This window comes from Sycon ciliatum, chromosome 3, assembly GCF_964019385.1.
Source record: "Sycon ciliatum chromosome 3, ocSycCili1.1, whole genome shotgun sequence".
Classification (NCBI taxonomy): domain Eukaryota; kingdom Metazoa; phylum Porifera; class Calcarea; order Leucosolenida; family Sycettidae; genus Sycon; species Sycon ciliatum.
The window spans coordinates 482,510-501,924 of NC_088645.1; the positions used below are offsets into that span (position 1 = coordinate 482,510).

The 19,415-nt window shown below is 48.7% G+C and overlaps 1 protein-coding gene and 1 long non-coding RNA gene across 6 annotated transcripts; one reads left to right on the top strand and one right to left on the bottom strand.

Moving 5' to 3' along the window:
• The first annotated feature begins 1,777 nt into the window (after nt 1-1,777).
• On the top strand, nt 1,778-2,939 carry LOC135812419 (uncharacterized). The gene is made up of 2 exons (XR_010552792.1): nt 1,778-2,270; nt 2,667-2,939. It is a non-coding gene; the product is annotated as an uncharacterized LOC135812419 (long non-coding RNA).
• Nucleotides 2,940-11,260: 8,321 nt separating this feature from the next.
• Nucleotides 11,261-17,609, bottom strand: LOC135813185 (uncharacterized). 5 transcript variants are annotated; one of them, XM_065326397.1, is made up of 3 exons: nt 17,175-17,609; nt 15,113-15,209; nt 11,261-13,040 (listed from the first exon to the last, which is right to left on the bottom strand). In XM_065326397.1, exon 3 carries the CDS (start codon nt 12,601-12,603, stop codon nt 11,689-11,691), a length of 915 nt encoding a protein of 304 aa, XP_065182469.1. In that variant the 5' UTR covers nt 12,604-13,040; nt 15,113-15,209; nt 17,175-17,609; the 3' UTR covers nt 11,261-11,688. The 5 variants fall into 5 exon arrangements, with proteins under 5 accessions (XP_065182469.1, XP_065182472.1, XP_065182470.1 ...); XM_065326400.1 differs by having other exon boundaries at nt 11,261-13,466; XM_065326398.1 differs by having other exon boundaries at nt 15,113-15,243.
• Between the last annotated feature and the right edge of the window lie 1,806 nt (nt 17,610-19,415).

Here is a 19,415-nt window from a genome sequence, read left to right on the forward strand (position 1 = left end):
AAACGAGCAGCTCAACCGAGTTGAATTTGAATTTGCTGATCATCACCAGGGTTCATCTGTGAGCAGTAACATATCTCTCCAGGATACGGCCGCTGAGGTAGCTCCACGCCCCACGATTCTGGGCGATGCTCCTCAGCTCCTCAAGATCTGCCAAGGTCTTGAGGGTCCTCCCAACCAGCTCGAGATTGTGTCTGAACACGACCAGCAGAGTTGTGCGCGGCCTGCCCCTCCAGGTAGCCTCAGTCAATGGTTTGAAGTAGGAGCACATTAACAGGTTCGCCAGTGCACTCTGGTCCAGCCGCAGCACGCGCCCAAACAGACGCCAGCGGGCTCCCAGGATCGAGATACCAAGTGGTGTTGAGTTTGTCCTCTTGTACAGGGTGTTATTCTTGATCTTAGCTGGGTATCGTATGCCAATAACTTTCCGCAGTTGTTGTCTGTGGAACGCATCAACTCTATGCATAGCGATGCCAGTGCCAGTTTCCTGGTGATCGTAGTACAGTAGAACCTGTGACTAACGACCACCCCTTGGTGCCAGCAAAAGCGGTCTTTAGTTGCAGGTGGTCTTTAGTTAGAGGTTTACACCGTGCGACCATATATGGATCCCATAATATGATATGTATATCAAAATGCAGCTAATACAATTCCCGAGGACTTGCGCAATACCATTCTTATTTCAGGTCAAACAACACTTGGAGAGAAAGACGGAGAGATGGAGAGAGACAAAAAGAGAGAAAGAAGATTAATGTTTTTGGAAGACATCAAATTCAGCTGCTACTTCTGAAGCCAGGAGTCAAACGTTCCCTATGGAAGTTTAGTTTTGCGCTGGGCTTCAAAATTTTTCATGCGATCAATCGTACCGACTATCCTTGTTGTGACTTCTCGATTGTTTGAACGCAATCCTTCAGCATCAGGACCTTGCGGTGCTGCTTTGTTTCTGGATTCCTTGACGCCATCGTCGATTCGTTTGCATGACTGGGGTGACAGAGCCGCTCAGTCTTGTTTCTCCTCAGAGTAGTAACATCGAGCAGAGAGCGCTTTCGATGCGCTATCCAAGACGTTTCCTATCATGTTTATTCTTGACAGCGCTTGAAATTCTGACAAGTGTAGTGGAGTCCAACCGACTCCACAGTCAAAATGGCCTGAGTTCATTTGTTGAGCTGTAGTACCGAAAGATTCCTTTCAGGACCATGGAAAATCAGCAAAATTTCAAGAAGGAGCTTTTAGCACCATTTGATTTCCTACATCGCGGTCGCTAGTTACGGGTCAAAAATCGTCTTTGGGACAAGAAAAGGCGGTCGCTGGTCGCGTTCAGCAGGTAGTCGCTAGTCACAGTGCATTTTGGATGTGAGACTGTCCGTGCCAGGCCAAGTGGTCGGTACTACCAGGCTGGTCGCTAGTCACGGTGGTCTTTAGTTACAGGTTTTACTGTAGTACGTGAAACTCAGAGTTGTAACAAAGCTTCCAATCTCTCTCTTTTGTAATAATACATGTATATTCTCATTGATCATTTCGTCATGTCCGCTTCGCTTATACTATTTATCGCCTTAAAGGGGAACTCCGTCCAAAATCACCCCCATTTTTTATTGCGGAATCCAATAGAGTATGTCGTAAGTGGTAGAATGGCGAAAACCGGAAGCTTCTACGACAAGGATAACATACCTAAATTACCAATTGCAATTTTCCATATTTGGCACGAGGGGGGCCCCCGCCCACCCTGTGACGTAAAACGTTCTCAGTGACCTCCAAATTGTTTTATTCAAATGGTAGACCTGCAGAAATTTTGAAAAAGGTATTCACTGTTTTTTCTTCAATCAATAACCCTTGTACTAGTATTCATTCGATCATCATGTTGGAGGAAGAGGAGACCACGGGAGGTGTGGAGGTGGACGCCACTTTGGATTCAACAACACCGAGGCCTTTTAGGTTCGAGCCGAAGCGCGCATCAGCGTCTGCGAAACTGTCTACAAGTAATATTTCTGAGACTACAAAACAGATGAACGTGAAGAGAACGCTTTGGTTGCAAGTGCTCGCGTGAGAAGCACTGCTTGATGCCGTTGCGGACAATGCAGCATGATGTGGAGCGAGGTCGAGTCGACTTGTTGCTGGGAGGTTCCTGCAGCTTTCAGTAAACGCGGCGAGCAGGAAGGGCTGCAGTGCGTCACGCAGCACTCAGAGTTTTCTGTTGTTTGCCTGCAAAAATCAGTGCTCGAGGTGGCATTGCTTTCCTTCGAAGAATTTCGGGCAAGGTGTGGACCGTGGTCAAACAGGTGAGGATTCACTGAATCGGTTTCATTATTTCCTTTCTTTCCATGTTTCATGTACCGGTACAAAGTAGATGGGAAGTGTTGTGCAATGATTTTGTGTACAGTATTCAAATTCACCAACTTCCATCACACAATCATGAAGTTCTATTGCACCCATGCCAATATAATTATACTGGTACACGATGTCTTTCATTCATACTATTCCTAGCACTGTAAGTATTTCAACTGTGTGTAAAAGTGATGTAAATTTGAAAAAAGGCCAAAGTGTCTTTAGTATAGTAGCCCATAGAAATATTAACTCGAATCCGAAACTATTTACACTGAAACTATTTTACTTTTACACAATCATGAAGACACTCGTGGTATGTGTATCTACATCTCTCCAACTGTTTTGAGCAGGATTTGGAGACATGTGGCGTATAGACAATACACATGGTTCACCCATGGATACTTTGGACGCAAGCAGCGGCGTGTGATACCGTCTTGCGTGGTATCGAAGATAAAGCAGCTGTACCAGAAGCCAATGCAGATGCGCACTGGGGCTTTGAGGAAGCAGTTGGACATGATGATGATGATGATAATGCTTCTTGGCCTGGTTGACGTTCACATAATCATTGGTACATGTGCATGCAGAATGTAGAAAACAGTTGACAGACACGATTTATAACTATTCTTGACTCGGGCAATATTTGTGTTTTCGGGTGGGCGCATGCTTTGCACCAATGCAGCTGCACGAACAATCTGGTAAAGTTGACAGATACAATGGCACAAGACTGTACTGTGTTCGGGAGCATGGGGTTGTGCCGGTGCCGTGTGCCGTTGCGAATGCCGAGAATGGTTGTATGCACATCGTTCAACAGGTCCTTCAAGAAGTTGCAGGACATTGTCGTGCAGCTTCTTGGCCACTTTGTGCTCTTGGTGTATTCCAGCCTGTACCTGAGCACACCCTCCTTGGTTTTGGCGTGCGCTCTCCCTATATTGGCATTGTGGGACAGACATGCCGACTGTACCCGTGCTCTCATGCCATTGTACGAAAAGTGGACACGTTTTGGTGCCCACTTCAGTATGACAGCATGGAAAATTTCCAGACTACAAATCATACTGTACCTTGTATTTGTGGCAGTGTAGCTGCAACCGGAAAGTAACGCAATGGAAACTTACAGATAAAGAGAACCGAAATAACACACATGATAACGTTCCATGTACATTACATCAATTCTCGACTTCACTGACTAGGATTTTGAGTAGAGGACTTTGAGTAGGACTGTAGTCGTTTAGAGCTACGTTCTGGACGGCACAAAATCATGCCGTTCACTTACCTCATCGTGCTCACGTTCCTGGAAGTGAATCGAAGATTGTCTGCTTTTTGCTGGCAGCAGAGGTAGAGGAGCTACTAACTATTAGTATGACATGCACCGCCAAGTTTCAGGATGGCAGAGACCCTGGCTTCAAGCGTCGCTGCTGCTTCTGCTTATAGCCACCAATGCTTTGTGCAAACTCTTGTTGGAAATCTCTTTCATAGCACATCTCAGTGAAATGCTCAGTGCAGACACGAATATTTTTCGTCGGAGAAAAATCCTTCCAACATACTCTCCATAGCCAAGCTGTCGTCAGGTTCGCGTCAGCCAGAGGAAAGCCATGCTACGACAGCCCGCAGGCGCCTCTTTCTTCGTGACATTGTTGCATCCAGAGACGCAGCAGCGAGTCGTGACAATAAATCGGGCATGGCACAGAACAACAAGCACTTCAACAATGGCCAAGGACTTTTCATTCTTGCTTCAATTATTTGAAAATTTCATCTGAGTGGACCGGGCTGAGAACGTTTTACGTCACAGGGTGGGAGGGGGCCCTCGTGCCAAATATGGAAAATTGCAAATTGGTAATTTAGGTATGTTATCCTTGTCGTAGAAGCTTCCGGTTTTCGCCATTCTACCACTTACGACATACTCTATTGGATTCTGCAATAAAAAATGGGGGTGATTTGGGACCGGAGTTCCCCTTTAAATTAATAAAGTTATCATCAGGCAACCTTGCCTGATGATAGTGAAAGCATGAATCTTTAAGGTGGCATATCGCCCAAAAATTTCATATGGCATTCAGTTGACCGTAACTTTGGTGTCTCTCAATTAGCCCTTTCCCAAAGGTGCTCACCCTTTTTTTGCCCTTTTTGGAAAAGCCCGTTTCTTTCGCCCTTTATTGCGTTTTTAGTGATTATCGCCCTTTTTGAGCTTTTTTAGCTGAGAAAGTGCTAAAATCTGTTTGCTCATGCATGCGATCACAATCTCCGAGTGCTCGATGGGCCTTGGCCGCTTTTTTGGTGGCAACACGTTGGTGAAGCTTGTACACAATGCTGAAAAACTCAAATTTCCGGCATAGTGCCACGGTGTGCGAGCCTACCAGGAGGCAAAAAATGCATTTACAATTTTTTCACATTTCGTGCCCATTCTGTCCGTGCGCGGGATCCAAACCTAAAACAAGTCCAGAAGCAGCCATGGGTGGTGGGGTAGGGCCTCCCAACGTGGCCCTGGAATCTGTCACAACGGAACGAGTGGCCGTTTTCTCAAAGACTCCCATAGACCCAAGTCAATTTTTGAATTTTTTTAGGTTCAGCACGTACTACGATGTCCTACCTTTGATACAACATCCTGTGCTGGGACCTCCACAGCAAGCCATTTCCACAGCGCCGCACACCAAATCCAGGATACCCTCAAAAATCGGCAAAGACTACCACTCACGTTCCACTACTGCCTAGTACCGAATCCTACCTGACTTCTTGACACGACTGAAACTTGCCAAAGTCACTAAATCAACGTCAACTACAATAATCAAGCCACATATCTGCAACGTCACGAGGGTGCTTGCAAAACTTCTGCTGCACGGTGGCGGGCTTTGCCCGCCGCCGTGCAGCCCAATACGTGGCTAAAAAACGTGACTTTTGGACTTTTTTGGACTTGGAGCAAAATTCTGCACACTTTCGCGTCTTTGTTCCCATGATACGACAAGTTGCGCACGGTCTGCTCACATTCAAATACAGTGCTGCCAAGAAATGACAGCGTGCAACAAAAAAATCGTTCCTTGCAAGGGCACATTTTCGGCCATAACTCTTGAACGGCTGGTCAGATCGAGACAAACTTGTAGTTGACGTTGATTTAGTGACTTTGGCAAGCGTCTGACGCTCAAACTTCCCGCGGTTGCGTCAGTTGCATCAGTTGCGTCAGTTGCCATGGAAAAGCTCATGATTCTGACGCTGACGCAGCATTTTTGCCGTAGTGTGACCGAGGCCTAATCCGCGTACCTGGCCTTGCTCAAAGTGCCCAGCTGTGTTTTGCATACAAGAAAAAAACTTGTTATGATTCTTCTCTTCTCTTTGTTTATTCTTTTACCAGGCGTGGGCCATCCCCTGGACTATCAAAATGGGTGCCTTATTATTTTTCTGTGTTTTAGCTTGTTTTCTTTACACTTCTTTGTGCGAGTTTCGTATCAGATCTATTGAAAAAGTTCTTAAGTTTTGGTTGATGGAATTGACATGTTGGTACCTCAGTCCAAACACTGATAATTTACAATCCCATTTCATCTTGTTTTATTTTTCTAAACACCAACCGGTACTTTTACCCATTCTACTTCCCCATAGCTAGATCTAGCTTCGCTTTGCATTTCTGTTTCTTTTTCCTGGTGCGTGCTTGTGGCATTGAAGCCGAGCCATTTGGTCGGTGGAGCCCCTGGTACCTCACCATCACTTCTGCCCAGTGCAGCCCCTGCTCAGTAGCTGTTTGTTTTTGTCCACATAATTATATATTTTACGAGTTGGGTTTGTTAATGATAGTGAAAATATATATATATATCAGCAAAAAGGCGCACAACGTCGGCGTAGGCATGTGGCTTGGCAACAAGCACAGAGGTGCTCGCCCTTTATTTTACCCTTTTTGGCCCTTTTTGGAAAATCCCGTTTCTTTCGCCCTTTATTGCGTTTTTGGTGAATATCGCACTTTTGGAGCATTTTTAGCTGAAAAAGTGCTAAATTCTGTTTGCCCATGCATGCGATCACATTCACAGTTTCCGAGTGCTCGATAGGCCTTGGCACGCCGCTTTGTTGGAGGGCAACAACTTGGTGAAGCTTGTACCCGGTGTACACAATGCTGCAAAAAGTGGGGTTTTTGAACTTTACTTCCTGTTTTGCCTTTCGTGGACCCATAATAGTCCATCAGCCAGTGGTGCCAAAGTGAGTGCCCTGTTGCACTTACAAATCGAACACCTGGAGCTGACATCAATCGACAGCAAAAGCACCACTGAATCCGACCTGCCTACTTTCCCTGGCGAAACTCTTGCACTCCTTTTGCAGTGCGCCTTGGAAGTTCGACAAATTTCTTCTTCTTCGTCAGCCATTACGAGGTTTTCCATCCGTTTTATTAGGACATCCAATGCGTCTTCAGTGAAAAACGTGGAGTTTTGTCAACGTGTGGTGTGGTTTTCCGTGGCGATCGACCTAAAATTGCGAAATAAATCGCCGTCGATTTGAGCAGAGGTGAGTTGGCTTGGAGCACGTACAGATTCTAATATTATGTGTACATGCGCACCTAGGCCTCGGCGGGTAATGCTAGTTATTTCAGCTCAAAATGCTTTTTGCATTGCTAGTTATTCGGTCATATGATGCTCATTAGAATGCTAATTTGGACTTGTAATGCTAGTTGAAAAGGCAATGTGAACCACTCATATGGCATTGTGTCATAATGTAAGTCACACTGCACGGAATACTGCTATTGGAAGTACCTAGTACTTTGAAAGTAAGAAAAGGGTTTGCTCCCCACACCGGAGCTCGCGCTATTCCGCCGACTTTACTTGACACTTGACTGACTCACGACTGCCATCCAGAGCACACGAGAAGTCCATCGAACCTTCGACTCGGCAAACCTGCAAGAAAGCACCACTCCCTGCTCAATACACAGTGTTTCGGGGAATTCACCCCTCATCAGTTGAGCTTGAGTAGGCTGAGGAAGATTGTGCCTGAAGAGCACCACTTATATAGTGCTCTCCAGGCACGACCATCACCAGGGATACAAACTTACAGAGACGCTCCGTTTTCAGCGCGACAAACACCTCGTGAGCACCAGATAGCAGCGTGAGTCAGTGGTGATGGTCGTGCCTGGAGAGCACTATATAAGTGGTGCTTCCTTACTTTTAGCTCTCCACGTTCCTTATTTTTCCAGGGATCATTCCTGAAGGTATGTATTCGGATGCTCAATTAAATAGAACAGTGAAAGAGATGTGTAATGGAACAACACTCTACAAGTAGGCGAACAACAATTTTATTGTAATTTGAATCCAGGCACACGTGTAATACGGAAACTGCAATGGTTTACACTGCAAATCTTCTCGATTTGCAAGATTTTTCCCGTAATTCACAAAATCTGAAAGTTCATTCCTGAAACGCGCATGGCACTGATTGGAGATTGGGTTTAGGTCACAACAATGGCTGTCGACGAAATGCCAAAAATGGTCACTTTGTCGGCTTCCCCCTGCAGAGCGTGCAAGTCGTGTACCCTTTTTATTTGCGGATTCGGTGTACAGGGCACCTAAACTCCCCATTGAGGCCAAAATCAAGTATTCGATTTCTAAGTGCAACAGGGTGCTTGAATTTGACGACTTTTGAGTTCTTGGCTGATGGACTATAAATAGAAGAGTGCGTAATCATTTCTCAGCTTGGTTTCATATCTGAACATGTATCATGGCTATGGTGCTCTTTTAATTCGCACTTAGTGCTTTTCGCGTCCCTCAAAATATTATGCTGAAAAAGTGCTCTTTTTTCAATGAAAACAGGCAAAAAGTGCTGTTTTCTTCAGTGAAGCATAGCCATGATACATGTTCAGATATGAACCCAAGCTGAGAAATGAATACGCAATCTTCTATTTATGGGTCCACGAAAGGCAAAACAGGAAGTAAAGTTCAAAAAACCCACTTTTTACAGCATTGTGTACACCGGGTACAAGCTTCAACAACTAACTAGTACTTTTTGGCCCCCCCCCCCCCCTAGGTTTTGGCGGATAATGTTCGGTAATATGGGATATAATGCTCTCAGTAATGCTCCACAAAAGGCCATATAATGCTCCAAATAATGCTGATAATGCTCCGCCGGATGGAATATAAACACCTGAACCTTGCGGTATTGGGCTAAGAAAAACACTATAATATTGCACCCATGCTATGATAAACACATAATACAATATCAGGTAAACATGTACGCGAGGTACAAACACATAGTCATATTGAGGCGGCACAAAGGGGATACGCCAAGAAAGACTCCTTGACCAGCTTTTGCTTCTGAGTTTCCCTCTTCAAACGGGACTTTCCTTGTTTGTGTCTCGCGGTAGCAATATGGGACATGATTATACTCTTCTTCCCTGACAATGTTGTATGGCATGCCAGGCACACTAACTTGCCACAGTCGCTTTTGAGCGGCTCATCTGGGAACTCCCGCACCTGTGTTTCGGCACTAATGGCCACTTCAGTGCTCTGTCCATGAGCTACTCGCGTCCGTTTAGAAACATTTTCAGACTTGGTAATACAATATGTAGCTGTTTTCTGAAAAGACCGCTTCCTCGCCATCGCGGCAGTATGTGCAGTTTCCAACTCGACGACGTCACTATCATCAGAGGACTCCGCCAAAAGCTCATCTGGGGAAAGCCCAGCTTCCTGCCCATCCCAAGAACGGCATCGCGGCGAGTCAGCCATCAGCGTTGGCTGGTAGTTAGCTGGTCTTACACAATGGTCAGTGTCCGGTGAAAGTCCAGCGTTACTCTTCGACAAAGACATGGACTCTTGCTTCGATGAAAAATGTTTTTTTGTAACATTGTGCCGTGGACGGTAACCGGGTAAGTTCTGGAATGTGTACGTGTGCGCACCTCCACCGTTCCATGCTGGCTCACATTAGTTTCGTTGGTTCGGCGTTGTTACCATGGTTACCTGGATCTTCAAAAAGTAAGTAACTGTTAGTCGGTACTAGCAGTAGTGTTGTTAGTTGCTGGCTGTCGTCATGGTCGTGGCCGAAGATAGACTTCCGGGACCGGAAGTTTCTGCCAGAGTTTCCACACTGTGCTGGACCACAGCTAGCTAGCACTTGGGCGTGGCACTGCGTGCCACGATCTGTTTGGTACCATGACTGTATGATGTGTACGGTGGTATATCGCTTGTACTTGTAGCAATACATCGCGTATTGTAATGTTGTCAATCAAAGACCAACGCTATAGGCGATACGAATCTGTACATGACGAATTTACGATGTGTGTAGATCTACTATGCAGTTATGAAGAACGTCGTATAATGCCATTTTTGGCTTCGTAATGCTTTATAATGCTCGTAATGCTTCGGGTGGTGTATAATGCTCGATATAATGACGGCATTAGCCGCCAACACCTACCCCCCCCCCCCCCCCCCCCCCCCCCAAAGCCAAGGCCAAGGCCCATCGAGCACTCGGAAACTGTGATCGCATGCATGAGGAAACAGATTTTAGCACTTTTTCAGCTAAAAAAGCTCAAAAAGGGCGATATTCAGTAAAAACGCAAGAAAGGGCGAAAGAAACGGGCTATTCCAAAAAAGGGCCAAAAAGGGCGAAAAAAGGGCGAGCACCTTTGGGAAAGGGCTACCTCTGAGGCTCTGTCTCCAGATTGCAGCGCTAGCGGTGAATCACACCAGTGGCGATCACACCAGTGATCCATAATGGATCAAGCAGGTGCTGCATGATTGTGGTGATGTCACGTGATGACAGACTGCATGACTAATGTAGACATTCTACGTGTGCAGTGGAGGAGCTAGACACAATACAAATGTAGCAGGGCTAGATAGGGGAAGTCCCTAGCCCTGGGACGCTATGCCTGTGAGGCTGTGAGCTGACATGGACTAGAACTGTAAGAGTTAGTACAGAATTCACATGTACATGAGTCTACAGTACTACTTGCAGGTAAGTAAGTTGTAGGTCTAGGTACTCAGTTCCAAGTGACCCGTGACAAATGACAGTTAAAGGGGAAGTGCATCGATTTTTCGAGTATGGTCCAGAAGAAAGACAATTTGATATCGGTTCGAATGGCATATCTCTCGCTTCCATACGATAAGCCAAACTTGCCAAATCGCCAATTGTATGCTCACGTTGCCATAGCGACCAGCGCAGTGATGACGTACGAAAGGCTTAGCTCCACCACAGAGAAGGTCGATCACTGCAGAATTTGGTCATTTTCAATTGGTTTATTGTATTCACGAAGTGAAAGAAGGGCTGTGTTCAATGCTCTTAGTGCAATGAACTGTTTGTTAGTAGTCCTCTCGGTTGTGTACTGGAACGTGACACCGACAGGAGAAAGCTGGAGTGCGGAGACACCAGCAGACAAGCGAAAATAGTGACGAACAAAATGCTGAAATCTTGGTTGGGACAAATCAGACGTTCAGCATTTCCCCCAACCAAGGACCATGCCGTTTGCTCTTTTCACTTCCTGAAGATGAATGTGATGCTTCCTGGCGACTCTCCTATCTCTCGTAACATCTTCTGAAGCCAGGTGAGACGACGGGTGGCGGAGATTGACGAAAGGTTTGAAAGTTTGCTGAAAATTGTCTCAGGAGAGATGGCGAATTCCAAGCATCTTGTCCTGGAGGAAACCATTTCCTAGGCACAGTCAGCCTAGGGAAATGCATGAGAAGGGCGATAAATAGTTCACGGTACTAACAGCATTGAACACAGCACTTCTTTCACATCGTGAATACAATAAGACAATTGAAAATGACCAATTTCTGCAGTGATCGACCTTCTCTGTGGAGAAGCTAAGCCTTTCATACGTCATCACTGCTCTGGTCGCTATGGCAACGTGAGCATACAATTGGCGATTTGGCAAGTTTGGCTTATCGTATGGAAGCGAGAGATATGCCATTCGAACCGATATCAACTTCTGGACCCTACTCGAAAAATTGATGCACTTCCCCTTTAACCCTCATGCCACACAACAGAGACGAGCCTGTGGGGTGTCGCAAGCGTGTATTCCAGCGTGAGTAATCATGAGGCTCTGATCGGTAATCAAGTATGACGTACATGTACTCAGTATGAGGTCATGATTATAAATGATGTACACATATCACACATCAGAGAGGCAAGGACAGCAGAAGCGACCCGCGGGGTCCTGCGCCGTCAGAACGGCTATGTGTACTACTAGGTTGCTATGGCAGCGGAACACTAAATCTTAGAAAAAATGAATAGTTCAATGGTGCCGATGTGAGTGCACTATGCAGCGCCCATCGGCAGCACCCGTGCCTCCAATAAAGGTACCGAATGGCTTGCGACACGCAGGCTCTAGTAGTGCTGTGGAATGCCTGCGGGCCTGAGAATGTACGTGCGATATGCCCTGCTGGACCAGCGGCCTGCAGCCATCAGGGCATACTCTGGTGCGCCTCAATCCGCCATGTGTGTGGCTCCCCCGACGCGTAAGGAATGGCTGCTGATGCTTGGACCTAGCACTTTGTGTAGGACAGCATTGATGTCGTTCGGCTTGAGATGGCGACCATCCTGAAACTTGAATAGGGGTTGCTTGTCATTGCTCCATTTGCTGGACCGAACGTAAGCCTGCAGGGCTCGGACGGGACATAGTGCGGGGTCAGCGTAGCGATTCAGCGCTACCTCCCCGCCTGTTGCTAATTGAGACGTCTTCGTCCTCTGCAGCTGCAGAGAGGCCTCCTGCTGGGCTAGCCGGAGGTGTTCGTGCCTCAGCGTCTTGAGGCCGCCGGGACCGTGTGGTGAGAGCGACGTGTACTCACTCACACACAGCAGCAGGCCGTGGAAGGCTGTCGTAAGAGCAGCCCATAGCATTAGTCTGTCTGCAGGGGAGTACAAGGACCGATTCAAGAACTGGCGGAGAGCCTTCAGCTGGTGGATGGTGATCGCTTGGCGCTGAGGGCGTGTTGACGGATGTCTGGGAAGCGACGCTCTCTCCCTCTCTAAGCCCATGAGTAGGGCTGTGATGCGGCTTGAGGATGTAACCCCGACCGGGCCTCCCATGCGGAGGAGGTGGTATTTGATCGCGGCCAGGTAGACTCTCAGAGTGCTGGCGCTGACTGAGTGAGACATTGCGGCAGCGAACAGCAGGACGTCGTTCTGATCTGGGTGATGTGCGTCGCGGCGCATGCGACCCCTGAACTCCAGGAATGAACGCCAGCCTGGGGCGTACGTGCGCTGTGTGCCAGTGGCTACCGAGTTGGCAATCAGGTGCTCTGCTCGCGCTGAGAGAGCGGCGGCTAGCAAGCCTAGGAGGACACAGGCACAAGCGCATGCAACACAAACGCACACACGCATACGCCCGCACACGCGCATGTTTTCTAAACAGGCAGGATGGTACGGCGGCCAAGCTGCGGTGTATGCGTGCTGCGCCGGGTCGCTGAACAGCGGCCCGCTTCCCGGAACACACTGGCCCGGCGGCGTGGCTGTGGATTGTAAGCAGGGGACCCGTGGGCTATGCTAGTGGGAGATCTCCCCCTTGACCTCGGCGGGGCGTTCCTGTACTGGTTTGGCCGAGGTTCGCCCTCATCCTGTGGGGCTAATGCAAATACGACCCGAGAGCCCCCCTCCCCCAGCCCCGCGGGGTGGGAGCCTCTGCTATTGGCCTAATCCATAGGTACTTAGCCTTGCGGGTGGGCGCATGGGGGTGGCACGTAAGCGTTGGCTTGCGTAGCTGTGGCTTGCGGCGGTAAGCGATCCTCCGGCGGGAGGTGGACATCCGGCGGGATGTTATGCAAGCGGGGCTGGCGACCCTGGACAGACACACAGAACAAAAGACAGCAGGCAGCGAAGCCTTGGTTCGGTGGAGCCGTAGCTTGCAGCGGCAGTTTCTGTAATCGATTCTCCGGCGGGAGTTATATGTTCGGCGGGATGTAATGCGAGCGGGCTAGCGACCCTGGATAGACACACAGAACAATAGACAACGGGCGGCGAAGCGTTGGCTCGCGAAGCCGTTGCTTGCGGCGGTGGTGTCTGTAGGCGATCCTCCGGCGGGAGATATATGTTCGGCGGGATGTAATGCGAGCGGGCTAGCGACCCTGGATAGACACACAGAACAATAGACAGCGGGTGGCGAAGCGTTGGCTCGCGGAGCCATTGCTTGCGGCGGCGGTGTCTGTAGGCGATCCTCCGGCGGGAGGTGGACATCCGGCTGGATGTTATGCGCGCGGCTTGCAAGCCTGGATATACACGCAGAGCACAAGACAGCGAGCAGCTCCCCTGCCGCTGAATCAATGTCGATGCCAAGCACTGTGAGGCAGGTGGCGGGGCCAACAACTTTGTCCGGGCCGTCTGCTGTTGGGACGCCCAGTTTTGCAAAGACCTGCAGAATAGTGGCTTTGTGGGTCGTGGCCGCCGAGGACGTGACAGACTCGGCTGCTGGACACACTGAGACGAAGTCATCCAAATAGCGCTCCAGTGCAGGGATACTATAGTTCTTACGGAGGATCCATTCTAGGGTGGTAGCCAGGCAGTTAAACAGACTGGGAGCGGAGCGTAGGCCAAATGGCAGGACAGTGTCGATATAGTAGTTGCCATTCCACAACATACCGAGGAGCGGCCAGTCGTCGGGGTGCACGGGGCAGAGTCGGAAAGCGTGCTTCAGGTCCACCTTTGACAGGAAGGCTCCGGGGCCCGTCCTGCGCACGTGTTCTGCTATCGTGTCAATCGTAATTAGAGAGAAACGGTAGGCCTGCTTGTCAATGAACGAATTGATGCTGTTCCCATCGGGGGTGGACAGGTGCATGATGAGCCGGCGGCCGCCCGACTTCTTGGGGACCACACCTTCGCCTGAGGTGCGCAGACGGACGAATGGCGGCGCGTTGAAGGGGCCAGCAGTGTGGCCGTGACTGCATTACGTGGCCAGGTACTGGTCGACGACCTCGTGGTGTGCGCCCGCTGAAGACAAGTTCGGGGTGCGTACGGACACATACCGGGGTTCGGCGAACCCGATACGACAGCCGGCATGTATATTGCTAATTAGAGAATGAACAAATGCAGGATTAGGGTGCGTCAGCAATTCAGTGTGTAATGCATCAATATTGATAGGGGTGTTGGGGTGTACTGCAATGTTCATAGGGGTGTTAGGGGGTGGGTGAATGCAAGAAAGTGGTGCCGGGGCTGATTGCTGTTCGCTCTTATTTCTTGGCTGGACAGGCTGACACGGCGTGCGAGCCTGAGCAGAAGAGGCAGGCGTGTCGAAAGCGACATGGGCCGCTGCAGGCGCCGTGATTGTAGCGGCGGCAGATTTTGGTTGATTTAGTGCTTGCACTCTCTTTCGCCTGCTTGTCGCGAAAGGCCGAGGTGTGTGCTCCGGCCAAGTGCCCCACCTTCTTGCAAATGCTGCAATTGGGGAGGGCCTGTCCCGTGAAACAGGTCGCGAAAAGCTCCGTGTCGAGCTCCGCCAGGGATCAGCTTGGGTCCTTTGACTGGGCCTGGCGTGCCCGCGTGTCATAGTCCACGACTGCAGAGAAGCGGTACTTCCCGCCTGCCTGTACCATGCGTATTTGATGCTGCATCAGTGCAGCGGCGCAGCGAGGTTGATTGCGGATGGCGATCAGGCTAAAGATAGACCATGTCTCGGTCCACGTGGCAAGGTTCTCAATTTTTCCTTTTGGTGCGCTTGTCACCGAAATTGCCCCTTCCTCGTCTATGCAGAACCTCTTAGGGACTGGCTCCTCGGTAGAAATAGATTTGGGCAGGAGCAGTATTGCCAGATCTATATACTCGATTCGTCTGATCCGATCGACTGTCTCCAACGAGACATGCGAAATGCAGGAGGGGTAACCCATGTTCGTATGGTGCATGAATTCATCAGCACACATACCGTCTTCTTGGTGCTCCGTGACGTTCTCCGGTGCGTTGCCGCTGAGGGCTGCTGCCACGCTGGCTGCCACGATCTTCTGGATAGACTCCCTTTGTGCCTGCGAGAAAGCCATGGTGGGTGTAAGACTATCGCTGAGAGCGGAGAAGAGACAATTTCAAACAATTTCTGCGGCGGGGAGGCACAGCAAACAACTGGTGAATGTCTTTACTTGTTCCTGCCTTGCGAGGGTGGCCTTGGGTGAGCTTGCACCCAAGGCTAATAGGTGGCTTATACGACATGCCGTACGTACATCGCGGTTGCGAATGCTTGCGTGGGGCCCCGCGCGGGAGCCCGGCAGTGTGTACGATTTCCAAATGTTTTGGCTCAGCAACCCCTCTCCGCCACGAGTACACTGTATCTCAGATGGCTGACCGTAGCACACTGAAAATACCTTCCTACACCCCTGCATTAACAAACTGCTTCACGGCAAACACTGTTAGAAAGCAGGCTGCACAATGCCCTTATAAGGCAGAGCTTGACACACGGTAGGGAGCACAGAAACTGTATTGTGACAGGCTGTCTCACTGTTGTAGCTCGAGTTTGCTTTTGCAGCGCGAGTTTGCTTTTGCCGCTTTTCCATCTACGCAACCTACCGCACGCCTTAACCATCGTTGACAGTTTATTGGTATTCCGCTTGTTCTTGTAGTAATCGCCATACCAATTTGTTTTCGGTGAAGCACGAATGTTTGCTAAACTCGGTTGTTCCAACAGTTGCCCGAACCCCTCCCTTCCCCCCTCCCCCCTCCATTTGCACCGATAGCCTTGACAAATTGGTACCGCGTTTTACTTGTGTATTGCACGGTGTACTAAATCCAACCCATCATTACGACGGCCTGCCTACATGAGAGAGCGGGGCACAGACAAGCAATGTCATGTGCAAGCATGTATAAGTAGCGGCAAGAGTAGATTAACAAGAGTGTGCAACTCCGGATCTCTCCTGCACAATCTGCAGATACCCCCGCCCACGGCGGAATTTTTTGTTGACGTCACCTTTTTTCAGAAGAATGCGCATTTTGCTGCAGAGCAGTGTGAGAGCACATGCTGGGCACCGACTTTGTAGTGCAAATGCGGCCAAGTGCACGAGGGAAAACTTTCCGAAAGACTCATAGCGCGTGCGTCGTCGAAAAGATTACGTCAACAAAAAATTCCGCCGTGGGCCAACCCATCCGCGAGTTGCACACTCTTGATTATCTACTCTTGGTAGCGGGCATGCAGCCCGTTGGTCGATACGAAACGTGATTTAGCGTTACAGTGTCCAGTGTTGTCTCCCTATATTATTATTAAGCCACGACCTCGGGTGTACTCGTATGCTACATACATGTGCAGTTGTGCTAAATTTAAATCCGACCAAAAATGCCAAGCTGGCGCCCTCAACCTGCACCGGCTTTGGTTGCCTGGAAGTGGCACGAATGTGGCTGGACGTACACCTGCACCGGCCTTGGTTGCCTGGAAGTGGCACGAATGTGGCTGGACGTACACATGTAAAGATACAGTACATGTGCAGATGCAATGATGTAAACTGTGATAGGAACTGCTCCAGGCCGCCAGCTTTGTACTTTGGGTCGTATTTCAGTGAGCACAGCAACTGTAGCATACTAGTAGGTTTTGTATGATGCAGTGCATGTTCTGTTTCAATTCATTTCCGTGTTTTTTCATCACTTTATTTCAACACGGATTTCAGTGCTCCGGTTTGCGAAGACCAGCTCTCCCCCCCCCCCCCCCCTCTCTATGTTTGTTCGAGGGGCATTCAAGTCATGCAGTTATGTGATTACAGTGTAACATTCACGTTTCCTTGTAAAACGTGTTCAGATACGAAGTTTGACTGGTACACAGTTCCTGGGTGCCTGGGTAGGTCTACCTGGGCGAATTATCTGTCCAGTTGTACTAATCTTGTACATAGTCCAACCGCTATCTTCAAACACGCAGAATTTTCTTTCAACGTTTCCTCGTTCTAGCATTGCCAGATTACTGAGCAGCCAGCGTGTGGCTGTGAGCGTTGACACGTACACCCTCCGTTTCTTACCGTGTTGTGGAGTGACTTCACTGCACGGTGCACTTGACAATCCGTGTTCTGTGTACCATCATCATGATCATCTCATGTCCTCCTCTCTTGAAGCTTGGTCTCTCTGGCTCTCCAACAGTCACAGAACTGACTGTACATCCACTGACAGCAGCAGCAGTGGCAGCGGAACAAGCCCTGCAGTAGATCTGCAATAAACCCGAGGAACAAGCCCTGCAGTAGATCTGCAATAAACCCGAGGAACAAGCCCTGCTGTAAATCTGCACTAAACATGTGTTCTGGGTTCTTGCCATACAGCAAAGGCAAACTGTCGCCACTAGAATGAAGTTCTGAAAAAGCCACTGAAATGATTATTCTGCTGCAGAAAAGAGAACATGAAACTCACTGATCCGTTCGCATATCCAGGAACGCATCGACTTTCACTGATACGGACACAATTGTATGGAAAATGCTCTATAAGGAATCGAAACTTGTAGTCTCGGCAAGTTTCTATCGACTCTCGTATTTCGATTCTAGCGCAGACATACAATACGATTATGTATCATGCCAGTCACGGTACTACTAGTACAGTACTAATACTACTAGTACTAATACTACTAGTACTAATACTACTAGTACTAATACTACTAGTACTAATACTACTAGTACTAATACTACTAGTACTAATACTACTAGTACTAATACTACTAGTACTAGTACATGTAGCACTAGCAGGTACATGTACAGCACTGGTCTTTGCGCTTGTCGAGCGAGCGGGAATATCTAGCCATTCTAGGTCATCCAGTCGCAAACAAGATCCCTATGTGCATCAGAGGGGCTCGCTCTGCATACCATCGACCGGTAAATGCATTGCGCCCACTAGCCATGGCTGAGGGACGGATGTAACAGTGCTGTGTATAACCTCGCTAATGGCAGTGTCCTCAATGCTAATGGACGCGTCATGTTTTTGTTTATAATTTAAGGTGCAATTTAGCGCTGATGTGGGTATTTCTTTGCTTTTCTTCATTTGGTCCTTTAAAATGAAGCGGCTTTATATTTCCTTTTTCTTCTTTTGCACCGAGATATTATTTCTTGCTGTTATAAACCGGATGTGTCACGACTTTGAATTGAATTGAATTTTCCTGAATTGATTTGATTTTTAGCGTTATGAGCGGCTTTATTGACATTGCTCTTCAGATTGTATTTTTTATTTTTTATTGGCCCGTAAAAGAGGCTCCTTTGCGTTTTTTACCAGATCCCTTACGGGTGCGGACACGGGGAAATCCCTTGAATCCCCTGCACTACACAGTCATAATGATATCCCGCCCTGATCATGACAAGTAACGCACGCGCACGTACAGTTCTGACAGGGCTAGGCCAAGGCTAGGGCTAGGGCCAGGGCTAGCCTAGGCAAGGGCCCGGTACTACGGTAGGGGCATCAGATCGACCTCATGAATGTCAGAATGAAGTAGCGCCACCGTTCCAGCGCAATGAACAGTGTGTGTGTGTGCGCGCGCGCGCCCGCGTGCGTGTGTGTGTTTGTGTGCGCGAGTGCGTATGTGTGTGTGTGTGAGGTGCAAGGGCCATGTAACGAGGCCTGGCGCAAATATTCACGAGGCCCAATTCTTTGTCCATGGTTGCTGTCACTCTCTCCTTTGTAGCTTGGTTTTATTTCACCCACTCTATATCTCTGGCTCTCTGCTGCTTTGGAGATGGTAAGTTTTGATATACATGTACATGATGTAAGAAAGAACCAGTCAACCACCATCATAGCTATGTACCAATACTGGCTAAGAGCAAGTCAACCCGTGACCATCATAGCTATGTACCAATACTGGCTAAGAGCAAGCTTCACTTGATACAAGTGAAATCCGGGTAGCTACGTACACAATAGGACTTAGGAGTCTAGCTAAGCCCATTTCTGCGTTTGTCACAAGCACCAAGTCGTTGCTAGGGTTCCCAGTAAAAGGCAACGCCTGTTGGGAGTTCCCTAGTAAAAAAATAAATTCTGCTACTACTCAAGCTGCGGACAGAACTGTTTCGTTCTTCAAGTTGTGGACTCATCCGCGCAGCACAGAGAAAACGAGGCCGAACCTGATAACAATGAAAAATACATTTTCCAAAGCCAGAGGCCCGGGTTTACCTTGCCAGAGTGCTCAAACTGACAAGTCAGTGAGCTCAGCACAACGCAAACAGAAAATGCACTACCGCACATGAGAGTGCTCAAATTGACAAGTCAGTGAGCTCTGGATAACGCAAACAGCA

Coding starts and splice junctions, on each gene's coding strand:
- LOC135813185 (XM_065326402.1), bottom strand. CDS start 12,603: ATGCGCGTGTGCGGGCGTATGCGTGTGTGCGTTTGTGTTGCATGCGCT.